Source organism: Pan troglodytes, chromosome 11 (genome assembly GCF_028858775.2).
Source record: "Pan troglodytes isolate AG18354 chromosome 11, NHGRI_mPanTro3-v2.0_pri, whole genome shotgun sequence".
Lineage (NCBI taxonomy): Eukaryota > Metazoa > Chordata > Mammalia > Primates > Hominidae > Pan > Pan troglodytes.
In genome coordinates, this window is record NC_072409.2 from 77181391 (window position 1) to 77196417 (window position 15027).

The 15027-nt window shown below is 39.3% G+C and overlaps 1 protein-coding gene across 15 annotated transcripts in view; it reads left to right on the top strand.

The window, feature by feature from the left end:
* The window catches only part of CNTNAP3 (contactin associated protein-like 3), a 237260-nt gene that overhangs the window by 192474 nt on the left and 29759 nt on the right, over positions 1 to 15027 (top strand). For 10 of the 15 annotated variants that reach the window (XM_054658840.2, XM_054658842.2, XM_054658848.2 and 7 more), the window contains 5 exons: positions 4619 to 4746; positions 7290 to 7412; positions 9982 to 10152; positions 11180 to 11398; positions 13778 to 14017. In XM_054658840.2, the coding sequence (XP_054514815.1) occupies positions 4619 to 4746; positions 7290 to 7412; positions 9982 to 10152; positions 11180 to 11398; positions 13778 to 14017 (881 nt within the window). The remainder of the gene's footprint in view (positions 1 to 4618; positions 4747 to 7289; positions 7413 to 9981; positions 10153 to 11179; positions 11399 to 13777; positions 14018 to 15027) is intronic. The other 5 variants (XM_054658845.2, XM_054658843.2, XM_054658844.2 and 2 more) reach the window with 1 other exon arrangement.

Genomic DNA, 15027 nt, shown 5'->3' on the forward strand with positions numbered 1-15027 from the left:
TAATTAACATAACATTTTTGGGAATGAGTAAGTGAAGCAGGTAAGAATATTTTAATATTATAATTAACAAACTTGATATAGCAGCCATATATCGTTTAGTAAGGAAAAATTATTTCTTTATAGAATGTATTATACATTATTGTTGAATAAGTATAAAAAATTTTGTAAATGGATGGAATCTTAACAAATTTTATGGAATTATGATGGAAACTATATTCTTAACTGTAATCAATAATATATAATTTTTAAAAGCTCATGCGTGTGTCAGTTAAAGACACAAGAGGAAATAAAATAGATGTAAGTGATAAAAAGTTTGGAAAAGAAACAAACCTGGCAGATATTGTAGATAATATGATTGCCTACATAGAAAATCGAAAATAATATAAAGAAATATCAGGAAAAATGAGAGTTCAGTAAGTTTGCTGAATTTATGGTCAGTCAGTATCTCAATACTGACTGATTTCTATAAAATCATAAAATAATTACCATTACACCCCTAGAAAAATTTTATTTGCAATATTAACAAAAATGTAAAGTTCTGTGGAATAACTGCAGTACTTTTATGGAAAAAATTACAAAACTTATTCAAGAGAATTAAGGACAGCCAAATAAATGGATTGACTCACTACTGTCGTGGATAGTATGACTCAGTATCTTAAAGCAGCAGTTCTCAGTCTGGGGTGATTTCGACTCTTGGGACATTTGGCATTGTCTGAAGACATTTTTGTCATCACACAGAGAGGAAGGTTGTTTATATTAGTGTCTATTAATTAGAAATCAGGGTGCTGCTAAGCATCCCACACTGCACAGGACAGCCCCCCCATAACAAAAAAAAATTAGCCCCAAATATCAGTAATGCTGCTGTTGAGATACCCTCTTTTAAAGTTGACATTCTCCTCAAATTAGTCTGTAATTTTAACAAAATTCCAAAAAATGCCAAGTGTTTTTACTTGTGTGGATTGCAGCAACCTGGTTTTAAAATTCATATGGAAATTAAGGATGAAAGGATAAGCAAGATAATTTTTAAGATGAAAAATAAAGTGAAGAAACTAGTTCTGTTAGCTGTCAAGACATACTGTATTGCTGTAGTAATTAATGCAGGTTGAATTGGCCAGAAGATAGGCAATTAAACAGAAACTGAGAATCTAGAAATTTTTAAAGTGGGTTAGATGTGGATCATAATGATTTTATTATTGCTGACCTACTCCCCCAAAATAATCATGAACAGTTGGGCTGGGTGCGGTGGCTCACACCTGTTATCCCAGCACTTTGGGAGGCCAAGGCGGGCAGATCATGAAGTCAGAAGTTCGAGACCAGCCTGACCAACATGGTGAAACCCCGTCTATACTAAAAATACAAAAATTAGCTGAGCGTAGTGGCGCACGCCTGTAATCCCAGCTACTCTGGAGGCTGAGGCAGGAGAATTGCTTGAATCCTGGGGGTGGAGGTTGCAGTGAGCAGAGATCACACCATTGCACTCCAGCCTGGGCGACAAGAGTGAGATTCTGTCTCAAAGAAAAAAAAAAAAAAAATTAAAAAGTTGACTCAACATTTCTCCCTTTTAGCTTTCTTTGCAACCTCCCAAACTTATGGCTCTACTTTGCCTTAAATAAAGTTCCCTGGCAAGTAATAAGTAGTAGCTTTTAGAAGTTTTCACACTTCCTAGGAAAGTACAATTTCCAGAACCGTAGGAATTTCTAATAAATAAAAATTTTAATAAAATATAAAATAAAAGCAAAAAGTCTTTGAAAGTTCTCTTACTGAATTTTTAATACTGCTGCAAGAGATTATGGTACCTATGAAAGCACTATTTCCAAGTGTAGACTATAGTATAAGCTTTAGAAAATAATAGGGAGAAAAGAAAAATGAGATGTCCCTATTAATTAGGAAGTTTTGAGGAAGTCTGATAACTATGACAAATCCTGAGTATTCTATTTTGATCTCCAAAGGTTGGGAATCTGCCTGTAACATTAAGAAACTGGTGAAAAACACTGGCTATCTTTATGCTCAGAATGAAAACACCAGACTTTCCAAAACAACTGAAAAAACAAGATTTTATTATAGTATCTGCCCTAATTAAACTGAAATGTGGATTTCATTTACACATTCTCAATATTTTGCACAGTCAGTATTGAAAATGGAATGAAACTTGGAGCTCCCGTGAAATAGATCTTTTAAAATACAAGCATCCTCCATAAATAATTAAATTGCATTTTCTCTACTAGACTATCTTGCTAAAATGATGATCACAGAAGTTGAAATGGCAATTTTTAATGGCTACCACATTAATAAAAAATTTCCTAGACCTACCTCATTCAGCAGGAGACATATTTCTAGCTTGTCTACCATCAGTCCACTCTAAAGCTGAATGGTGATGCCTTTAGATAATCCATATTCTGTTCTTTGCATAAAAATGAATAACAGAATCTTAACTAGGTAAAGCAACAGGGTTTTAGTCTGAATTTTAGAAATAAGCTTTCTTTACCATTAAGTGTATTTTTTCAGGGAATAATCTTAAATAATATAGCCATTTTATTTTAGTTTTATATATTCCAATTTGAAAGTTTGATACCTAAAGTCTTTCATAAAAGAAGTTGATTAATGGGTACAAAAGTCGAGTTAAGTAAAAGCAATTCTAGTATTTGATAGAACTAGAGAAATTATAGTTAACAGTAATTTATTGGGTATTTCAAAATAGCCAGAAGAGAATTGTAATGTTCCCACCACAGAGGATAACTGCTCAAAGTGATGGATATCCCAGTTACCCTGATTTGATCATTAAGCATTGTATTCTAGTATCAAAATAGCACATGTGCCCCCAGTATATGTACAACTCTGACATGCCAATTTAATTTTTTTTAATTCAGAAAGCCTTATTTTGAAAATACAAAAGTGTTGCAATGATGAAATATCAATTATTGTGATCTTTTGCCACAAATGCATACAAAAGAAGGTTTGAGAACTGGGCAGTTTAAAAAATACAGTATTTACTAGATACTGTGGAGTTTCTAACCATAACTGGACTAAGAGTGTTTTGTCTGTAAATCAGAATATACATGCAGTTGAGACATATATGTAATAAAATATAACCAAAAGTATATAAATATAAGCATTTTATTATATATGCATATATGCAGTATTTATTATTGGCCAAATATTTATTACATATACAGTTACATACACATATATAATAAAATACTTTTGCAGCAGAGTAGACAAATGCCTTTATTTTGGCCAGAGACAAAATTAGTGGCATAGCTAAGACCAGGACCCCAGGTTCCCCTAGGGGATCCTCCAGGTCTCTTTGTATTGGACCCAGACGTGTGCATTTATTTTCCCAGTCACATAATTAATACTCATGGTATTCAATAGGCTGTGTGCTTTCAGAAGGCGGAGACTAAAATATATTTTTTACTCTGTGTCCTCAATTCCCAGGACAATGTCTGTTCGACAAAAGGTGAGCGCTGAGTGTGTGGGGTTTTTTGTTTGTTTTTTTGTATTTTTTGAGACAGGGTCTCACTTTGCCACCCAGGCTGGAGTGCAGTGGTGCACACATGGCTCACTACAGCCTCTACCTCCCAGGCTCAAGGGATCCTCCCACCTCAGCCTCCCATGTAGCTGGGACTACAGGTGTGCACCATCACACCCAGCTAATTTTTGTATTTTTTGTAAAGACGGGGCCTCACTATGTTGCCCAGGCTGGTTTCGAACTCCAGAGCTCAAGCAATCTGCCCACCCCAGTCTCCTAAAGTGTTGGGATTACAGGCATGAGCCACTGTGCCCGGACTGTGTTTGTTGCCTGAACTACTGGGAGCGGTGTTTCACAGACCACTTTCACACTCATTAGTCTATGTATTACTTATAAGGGTGTAGTATGTATTTGGTTTTGAATCTGTGGGACTCATTTTGCATTTACAAAGTTAACAAGCAAAGAAATACCCAGTAATCATAAAAGGACTTTAAAAAATAATGATAAATTAATATTCTGAAAAATGAATATCTAAATCCAGTGTTACTATTTTTATTTGTAACGAATAATCACTTAGATATTATTCTAAGACAATTTTAGAAGGGAAGTTACCTTCTTGATTTTTCCCCTTTCTTCTCTGTAATCATTTAGATCAGGAATTGGCAAACGGGTCAGGAATTGATAACCTCTTGCTTTGGGTGAAATCCAGACCACTAGTCTTGTTTTTGCATGGCAGTGAGCTAAGAATGTTTTCTTTACATTTTTAAAAGGTTGAAAAATGAAAAGAATATTTCATGTCATGTAAAACTTGTATGAAATTCAGATTTCATATCCATAAATTTTTATTGCAACCCAGCCATGCGTGTGTCTGTGGCTGCTTTCACACTTTGGTGGCAGAGTTGAGTAGTTGCTGTGAGAAGCTGCATGGCCTGCTGAGCTAAGATAGCTTACTGTATCGTCCTTTACACAAAATGTTTGCCCATCCCTGATTTAGACTCATGGTAGTCTCTGTGCTCTCAAAATATTGAAAATGTTAAGTATTCTGTTAAGCTCTATGATGTTGGTTTCAAATTGAGATAAGACATCAGAGTTAATTTTGCCCGTATGTTAATCAGAATAATTTTAATGGTTTCGGTTGTTGTTCTTTAGGACTAGTGACACAATAGTCCTTTCCCAAAAGGAGCACCTGCCAGTCACTCAGATTGTGATGACAGACGCAGGCCGACCACGTTCCGAAGCAGCTTATACACTGGGGCCACTGCTCTGCCACGGAGATAGTAAGTAGTGTCAAGAAAAAGCTTTATTTTCATAATAACTTTTTTTGGTTATAAAGGAGTAGACAGATGCCCTTGTTCTTGCCAGGAAGAGAATAGTGACAGTACTAGGACTCGGGCGAATATCAGGAAAACACACATACCATAAAGGTACAGTCAGTACTGAAGATCTGTGTTTCCTTACTGAAGCATTAGTTTATAGAAAATGAATCATCTTTGTTTTAACTTATTACTTGCTTGGCTGGATTTATTATCAATTTATTGTATTTTTTCCAGAACAATCATGAGATGAACTATTTTCTGAATGCTAAGGGATATTTATTCATTGCCCTTATACTCTTCAGACAACTATAGTGGTAGGAAATTACTGGACACTCTCTATTTTCTGACCTCTGTACATACTGTTTTACATTACATGGCACCGAATGTGTATTAATCTCTTTCCTGCAGCATTTTCGTTCATGGGTGGCTTTCATGGTCAAGTCCTCGCTCCCCCACCTCAGTGGCACTATAAGCCCAGGGTTCTTTGAGGATCTACGTACTGCGTAGCACGGGAACCACAACTAAGCTAGTAAAAATCTTCTTTCCCTGAGAAAAATTGTAATAGTGTTTCTTATCCACTAGCATCATACATTGCCGTGGAGGAGTCTGAGACTAAATGTATTTTTATTTCCTGTTCTACCTCAATGTGTGGAGGCTACTTCTGAGAGGGGTGGTTCACCAAGGAGCCTGAGCCTCTCTGTACATTCTTGCCGAGTGTGCCAGATGGCGTGGCATCTCCATGCCCTAATACCAAGCAGTTTCTGTAGCCAGTCGTGTAGGCAGCTAAGTAGTTCAAAGAGAACACAACATCACTATCGATGCGTACTCACTCCCCAGAGGTGGGGGGACCGGCTTGTCTCCTGCTTGATGAAGGAGTCCCGGACCCTTGTCTGGGGGCTCCTCATCTGAGATGCAGACCTACCCACTGTGTGTGTAGCATCCACCTGGGCTGATGGATTGTGTTGCCCTGTGAAATTTGGGGATAGGGGGAACCAATGCAAATATTCTGACACTCATGCTGCATGCTGTGCTGTGAGCAGTAAAGTTCTTTAACTCTGACCCGGAAATTTTGTGTTTTCTATCAGCATCCATTAATCTGTGGCAAGCTAAATTGTTAGCTTGCAAGTAGGGTGAAATCTCAGACTCTTCACAGCTCTTGACAGATATGTTATCCTTCAATTTCAAAAACTTATCCAGAATATGCCTTAGCGTTAATTATTCTGTTAATTTTTTCTAAAATGAAATATGCTTATTTTGACCGAAATATTCTGTTCTCTTTTAAGAAAAAATGGTTTTTATTATGCTTTGAATACTTGGTTTCATTTGTTGGATTCTCTGCATCTAGGACTGTTGACTTGTTTCCTTTGCCCCCCATACATTTTTTCTGTTTCTTCCAATGGCTTTAGTCTCTTTGTCCTTCTCCTATGCATTCAATATGATTATTCTAAGCTTTTCCCAATGTCAGTAATTTGTTATCAGCTGTGTTCTCCATTTCCAGATATTTCCAATTTCTCTGTTACCTCTGTGATTTTGTTTAGGTCTTTGATTTTTTTTCCTTAAAAATCATCTTTTCTGTTTATCTCATATTTTAGCTCTTATTTTACTGAATTGGTTTTTATATTATTCCCATAGTGTGAAACTCTTATGAAATTTTTCTTTCCTTGTGTTCTCTGTTAATTTCCTTCCTCCATCCCATTCAGATGGCTCCTTCCTTCCTTCCTCCCTCCCTCCCTCCCTCCCTCTTTCTCTCCCTCCCTTCCTCCCTCCCATTCAGTCTGGCTTTTATACTCCTTCCTTCCTTCCTTCCTTCCTTCCTTCCCTACTCCTTCCCTCCCTCTCTTCTTTCTTTCTCTCTCTTTCTTTTCTTTCTTTCTTTCCTGTCTTCTTTTTTTCTTTCTCAGTATGTTTGCACTGTTTCTGTGCTTTTTGAAACATTGTTTATACTTGTAGTGTAAGTCTACACCACAGGTCTGTCTGGCAGGTCTGTCCAGACATTTAATTCATTTATATGGAATGGAGTTGAATTCTTCTCGACATTCATCTCTTCACAATCAGACACATACTTCTTGTCCCTTCTGAACTGCAATAGCAGGACTAGAGTTGGTCATCCTATCAATATTTTTTCCCATAATCTAAGAGCTCAAGGGAGGGATCTGTTGAATTGTATCTGATTTACTGGCCATTCTCTGTGCTGTTTTATCTTCAAGAATTATTAAATGTCCTGTGCCAGGCATCACACTGAAGCATGGAGGGTATATCTGCAGGCTTCAGATGCCTCCCACAGTTCAGTAATAACCCCTGGAAATTTGTAGCTTTTTCCCCTGCCTACTGATACTCTGACATCAAACACTGGTTTCTAGGTACTCTGTACTTCTCAAAAACATTTTCTAGATTATTTTCTCTCTGGAAATTTACCTCAGCCCTTCATTTCTCTCCAAATGTGGCTGTATTTGTGAGACTTTTCAGGATATGTCATTCACCTTCAGTTTATATCCTACTTTCAGCAAGACTTCTGAAAGTATGGAGAAGAGAAAGTGTGATATTTGAAATATTCCCTCCTCTTTTTGGGAGACGGAGATGGGAGGATGGCTTGAGCCTAGGAGTTCAACACAAGCCCGGACAAGATGGTAAGACCCTGTCTCTTACAAAAAAACTAAAAATTAGCTGGGCATGGTGGCCTGTAGTCCCAGCAACTAGGAAGGCTTAGGTGAGATGATCTCTTGAGCCCAGGAATGTGAGGTGGCAGTGAACTATGATCATGCCACTGCACTCCAGCCTGGGTGACAAAGTGAGACCTCATCTCTAAAATAAATAAATAAATTGATTAATGAAGAAAGAAAGAAAAATAAAATATTCTCTTCTGTAAAACTTGTAGCTTCCTCTTCGTTTCTCTTTTCCTTTCCTTATCTTCATCTCTGTTTTCTTTAACATAACACTTATTGATTCTTTTCCCTTCTTTTGGGGCAGCTGGGACTAGGGGATCTGCAGGGATAGGGTCAAGGAATGACCACTGGGTTAGAAGCTTGGTTCCACACTGGGGAATGAGCAAATATGTAAATACAGTGAGGAGAGTAGGAGTGACCTCACTGAGGAAAGAGTTATACATGTGGGAAGGAGGAAGACTGTAATGAACCCTGTGGTGCTGGGTTAAAAACGGAGGTATCCACATGAACTCATGGATTTTAATATACATAATAGATAACTGTAGAATACACATAGAAGAGAGAGACTGTGTGTGTGTATGTGTGTGTGAGAGAGAGAGAGAGAGATACAAATACACATATTTCCTAGCTGACTACTGAGAGGGCTAGAAGCAATGACACCCTAGTAAATAGCCTGCAGATCTGGGCTTCTAAACACCATTTTCTGTCATTCTCTGCTAAAAAAGAAACCACGACTCCTTGAAGAAATGGCTGATTCCAGAAATGTGGCAGAGAAAATTTAAGATGAGCCTGGATCATTTTGTTATGACAAAGGGGAAAAAAAAAGCTGAAAAAGGCATGGGTGTCAGCTTAAAGGAGCTGCCACATTTGAGACAACTTAAGCATCAAAATAAGTTATAGAGTATAAACCATTGAATAGAATACAAATTCAAGAGTGACGTGAATAAACCAATGGATAAATACACAAATAAATTAGTAAAAGATCAAGAGAAAAGCTATTTCTTGGTTTGTTTGTTTGTTTTTGAGATGGAATCTCGCTCTGTTGCGCAGGCTGGAGTGCAGTGGCACGATCTCGGCTCACTGCGAGCTCCGCCTCCCGGGTTCACGCCATTCTCCTGCCTCAGCCTCCTGACTAGCTGGGACTACAGGCACCCACCACCATGCCTGGCTAATTTTTTGTATTTTTAGTAGAGACGGGGTTTCACCGTGTTAGCCAGGATGGTCTGGATCTCCTGACCTCATGATCCGCCCGCCTTGGCCTCCCAAAGTGCTGGGATTACAGGCGTGAGCCACTGTGCCTAGCCGAGAAAAGCTATTTCTAACGGAGGCATGTCAACCAATTAATGTGGAAGGAATGACAGAGCTTAGAAAATCACCATTGGCAGCCATCAGAATAAAAATTCAATCAGGAGCCATCAATATATTGTAAAACCATTGGATGAAAAAATTTTAAACTGGGTAAAATTGTGTTTCTGTAACCTTAAAGTGTCAAAAATACATGAATTACAAAGAGAAAAATAATAACTTCATGTTGGAGAAACTGGACAAATGCCACTTTACAAGGCAGTTGAAACTAACAGGACCAGTGATGGGCTGATCAGCATTGCTGCCTGCTGCTGCGACACACTGAGGAGAACACAGCAGCCCTTCTGTGGTATTTTTGACAAAAATGCACAACATGAATCCAATCATGAGTATGTCAGACAAATCCAAGTTGAGGAACATTCTGCAAGTCAACTGAAAAATACCAAAAAGTCAAAAGTACACAAAAGATAAGAAAAGACTCACACACTGTACCAGAATGAAGGACACTAAAGAGGCCTGAGTAATACATGTGATGTGCAGTCCTGTGATGGGTTTTGGACAGAAGGGAACAAATAAGCTTCTTCTTGTTCTTGATTGTTCTTGCCATGAAAGGAATTAAGACAGTGTGTGTGTGTGTGTGTGTGTGTGTGTGTGTGTGTGTGTGTGTGTGTGTGTGTGTAGGAAGGAAAGCAAGAGTCTGTGTTCTGGCTTCTGGAGTCATTTATCCAACTACCTCCTTCAAATCTCCACTTGGATGCCTAATAGATATCTCAAATGAAACATGTCCCAAACTGAGCTGCTGCTCGAACCTGCTTCTTTAGAATTATTTCCCCTCCCAGTTAGACCAAAAACCCCAAAGTCACCTCAGACTCCACCCTTCTTCTCACATCTTACCGAGTTCTTCAGTAAGTTCTGTTGGTCGTACCTTTGAGGTGATTCTGAACTTGACCCTGTCCCTACTGTGTTGCTGCGCGATCCCGACTGGTCTCATTGCTTTTGCTTCGCTTTTGTTTGGCCTTCTCTGAACACAGAATTCCAATCCTCAACGTAATCACCATTTAGCTCTTGATGTCATCAGTATATGACATGGATGCTCAGAACCCCCAGTGAAAGCTCATATACATTCTATTAATGTATTTAGCAGTCATAATCCTGTAAGTATCAAATGCAGCTGTTATTTTTGTTTCATGACTTTTTTTCCTTTTGTCGTTTTCTCTATTGTAAACAGAGTCATTTTGGAATTCAGCTTCCTTCAACACTGAGACTTCATACCTTCATTTCCCTGCTTTCCACGGAGAACTCACTGCTGACGTGTGCTTCTTTTTTAAGACCACAGTTTCCTCCGGGGTGTTTATGGAGAACCTGGGGATCACAGACTTCATCAGGATTGAGCTGCGGGGTAAGCTGGCCACTCTGGACAAGTCACAGGGTACCCATTATTTAGCAATAAAAGCTTTAATTCAACAAAATGTTAGTATTTCATTCTTACTTTGTGATTCTATTTCATTATAAAACACTAAACTTCTATGATTTTAGGTAATTTTTTGTTTTTGAGAGAGGGAGAGAGGATTTTGCTGTGTCACTCATGCTGGAGTGCAGTGGCATTATCTTGGCTCACTGCAACCTCAGCCTCCTGGGTTCAAGCAATTCTCCTGCCTCAGTCTCCTGAGTAGCTGGGACTATAGGCACGCACCACCATGCCCAGCTAATTTTTGTATTTTTGGTAGAGGTGGGGTTTTGCCATGTTGACCAGGCTGGTCTTCAACTCCTGGCCTCAAGTGATCCGCCTGCCTCGGGTTCCCAAAGTGCTGGGATTACAGGTGTGAACTGCCACACCCAGCCAGTAATCATTTTTAAGAGAAAATAAAACAATGAAGCATGAAGCACGTAATAATCCATTAAAATGTCATGCCTTCCCTAGAGTACAGAACAGCAGAGCCAGAGCTTTAAACCAAACTCATCACATTGTTTACTGAATTCCAAAAATATTTGACCAGACATATTGTTTTTTACGTACCCAAAGCTTAATTTATGACTGTCAAAATTTACATTCAGTGTTTATAGAATTAGATGAGACTTTGAGCCGTTTGTAAATAAAATTACTGAAACCTCAAAAACAAATACTATTTGGTATTCTAGCTATGGGTACATAGCTATGGGTAGTCCAGCTATGGGTACATATCTCTACTATTTAGGACTTAACAAGGTTGAATTGTGAACTCTGAGGATAAATATGTTAAAATCCATTCTGTTTTCCTCCAGGATACAGATTTATTCTGCCCCCACCCCAACTCACAGTCTCGTTTTTCTGCATCGCTGTCATTATCTCCTTCCATCCTGAGCATGCCTTCATGTTTTCCTGTGTCTGCACAAGACTCAATTTTCTGTGAATTTGCTTGAGCAATATTCATATCTAATATTTCTAGCTCCCACAGAAGTGACCTTTTCCTTCGATGTGGGGAATGGACCTTGTGAGGTCACGGTGCAGTCACCCACTCCCTTTAATGACAATCAGTGGCACCACGTGAGGGCAGAGAGAAATGTTAAAGGAGCGTCTCTTCAAGTTGATCAGCTTCCTCAGAAGATGCAGCCTGCCCCTGCTGATGGGCACGTTCGTTTACAGCTCAACAGCCAGCTCTTCATCGGTGAGTGCTGGTGGTTTATAACTGAATTTAGTGTGAGTCCAGAGAGGGACCAAAAGAAAATAAGAACTGTGATGTACTGAGAGCAACAGTTGCCAACAACAACAACTACTGCTTATTGGTACTATTTGCTGATAACCTGGTAGGTTCCAGGAGCTTGCTGTGTGCTTCTTATTTGACATTTCTTTTTTTGTTTGTTTGTGTTTTTGTTTTTGTTTTTGTTTTCAGACAGAGTCTCACTGTGTCGCCCAGGCTGGAGTGCAGTGGTGCAATCTCAGCCCACTGAAACCTCCACCTGCCGGGTTCAAGCGATTCTCCTGCCTCAGCCTCCTGAGTAGCTGGGATTACAGGCGCAGGTGCCACCACGCCTGGCTAATTTTTGTATTTTTAATAGAGACACGGTTTTACCATGTTGGCCAGGATGGTCGTGATCTCTTGACCTGGTGATCCACCCACCTCAGCCTCTCAAAGTGCTGGGATTACAGGTGCGAGCTACCGGGCCCTGCAGTATCTCAGTGTTTAGGTATCAATGTTTAGGTATTGTCATCTGTTTACAGATGAGATAGCCAAACCTCAGAGAGGTGGAATAACCAGCTAGTGAGAGGGATCCCAGGATAGCCGACCCCCAAACTTGAACCATTCACATTGCAGAGGTTTGGCATATGTGACAGCTATATTTTATCAACACATTAGTGAGATCATTAGACATTTTTATCCATTCCTTCAGTTTCACTTCTCGGTGGAGTTAGAGAGCTTGTAATTGGGACAGAAGTCCTCCAGGGTCCACTCAAAACCAGATCGCAGGATACCCGCTGATTGGAAGCAGCACTGCGCACCTCCCCCGGGGCCAGGCTTCCAGGAGCCCACTCCCGGTTTTCCTCGCTGGTGTTCTCACTTCTGGGGCTCTCTCATCATAGGCTCCTTGTTTATAACCCGGTCTGGCTCATCTGTTCTTGCACTGCATTTATTTAAAGGTGATAGCTCTGGAAGTCTTTCCTTTAGTTTGCTTACTTACTGTTTTATCACTGTTGTTTATTTTTCCCCTTGGGAAAAATATATTTTGCTATATTGCTTTTGAAACTATTCTAACTTAGGAGCTACACAGATTAAAGCTCTCACTTGTTCATTTCTTAAGTGTTTTAAAGCGAATAAGGATGCAATCTAATTAAAACTGGACTAAATCACAAATTATCATCCAACCTAATTTACAGGGAAGGGTAGATACAACTTCCAGGTACTAAATGCTACACGTGAACCCACGTATGTATGTGGATGTGGATGGGGTGTTATACCATGACTTCTAAAACCTAGCTTCAGGCGTGGTTAGCTCTTCTATTAAGGTGCAGTGAGGCTTTTTCAAAGGACATGAAACCATCAAACTACTGGAAAGGAGGACTACACGGAGGGGTCAAACCAAGAACTTGATTTTCTCACTTGTAATCTTGGAGATTATTTAAGGGAATGCCTAGAAATACAATTAGCATAAAATTCACCTAGAATCAGCATTCATTGCGGTGGATGAATCACTGGCTTCAGAATCACCCACAAAGCTGATTGATAGTTCAGATTTGGGGCCCCCACCTTAGGCCCACTGAATTGGAATCTCTGGGAGGAGGCTAAAAACTCTGCATTTTCCAGAAACTCTAGGTAATTTCCATGCTCCTAACATTGAGAATTGTCGCCTTCATAATGGTGTTTGTCACTACACAGGTGTTGTAAACCTCTCTAAATGGTTTCTTCAGCATTCAAGTTTGACATGACAAAATGTACATGCATGCAGTATTCAATTACTGTTTAGCACTGTGCCCTCTGAGAGGAGGAGATCCTGGGGTACGGTGTCACCCCTTCCAACTTCCCCTCCTTTGCTTCTCCATTTCCTTTCACACTTTATTTTTAGAGTCCATCCAAGTAAGAAATTTATCCATATATATTTTTATTATTGTGAAAAATTTGGAAGTTCATACCTAACCATTATAATGCACATTCTTATCCATAAAGAAATTAAAATAATGTTTGATGAATGCATATTCTTATTCATAAAGAAAGTAAAATAGTGTTTGATATGGTTTATATTATGTATTTTGTTCTTTGTAAAGGAACCAAAGTGAAATTCTTTCTTACCTGAAGTTAAGGAAATGTTTTTAGAAGGACTATTTGCCAGACTCACCATGTTTGAAAGTTATGTAAATAAATGTTTTATTCAATGTCATTTAAAGCTTCATATCTCATAACAGTTACATTTTCAAAATTGTGTATGTTCACAAAATTTTTTGACACATTGTGATTATTGCCACTCTCCATAAGGCCTGAGTTTGACATGGACATAAAATCCTGAATAAAATACCAAGGAACACATTTCTATTTGCAGTGTTTCCGTTGTAGGTGGAACGGCCACCAGACAGAGAGGCTTTCTAGGATGCATTCGGTCTCTGCAGTTGAACGGGGTGGCCCTGGATCTGGAAGAAAGAGCCACAGTGACGCCAGGAGTGGAGCCAGGGTGTGCAGGACACTGCAGCACCTATGGACACTTGTGTCGCAATGGAGGGAGATGCAGAGAGAAACGCAGGGGGGTCACCTGTGACTGTGCCTTCTCAGCCTATGATGGGCCGTTCTGCTCCAACGGTAAGTGTGACCAAGGAGCAGGTTATAGGGAAAGTACATGAAAGTTAAATATGAAGAATGCTTCTGGCATTTGATATTATAAAGAGAGGATAAGATTGAATTATTTGAAATGGAATAATTTCTGTACCAAATTTCTCTATTGAATTTAGAAGGGATATGACTGTTTTTGAAAACTTAAGGCTGTCAGTCCTCTCTGGGTTTCTTATTTAGAAGATCTCTGGGTTACCCCTAGCATCTGTTCAATGCTAATCCTCTCGAAATAATTTGGTTTTCAAAACTCTGTCCTTGTACTGTTCTAATTTTAACATCAGTAAAGCATCATTCTTATTTTTGTTTTTAATTTTTAGAGACAACGTATTGCTATTCAAGCCTCTCTGTTGCCCAGGCCGGACTTGAACTCCTAGGCTTGAGCAATCGTCTTACCCATTGTCCCTTGTGACAGTGACTTTAAGTGATTCAAAAGGCCTTTATAGAAATGTCTTTTCTTATAAAACAAGCATAATAACTAGAAGGGGAAAATAATATTTAAATATTGACAGTCATTAACAGGATCACTCAAACACTTTGCTCTATGATGTTTGACTCTTCTTAGAGGAGTGCAGTGGGGTATCACACAGCTTCTGCTCAGGTACAATCATGTTTTCAAAAGAAAAGGGCTGGGCGTGGTGGCTCATGCCTGTAATCCCAGCTCTTTGGGAGGCCAAGGCAGGCGGATCACGAGGTCAGGAATTCAAGACCAGCCTGGCCAACATGGTGAAACCTCATCTTTACTAAAAATACAAAAATTAGCCGGGCATCCCAGCTACTCGGGAGGCTGAGGCAGGAGAATTGCTTGAACCCAGGAGGCAGAGGTTGCAGTGAGTCGAGATCGCACCACTGCACTCACTCCTGGGCGACAGAGTGAGACTCCGTCTTGGGGGAAAAAAAAAAGAAAAGGAAAAAGGGACTGATTTTAGTGTTAATACTCTGTACTGACTTATTTAATATATTTATAATACTTTTATGAAACC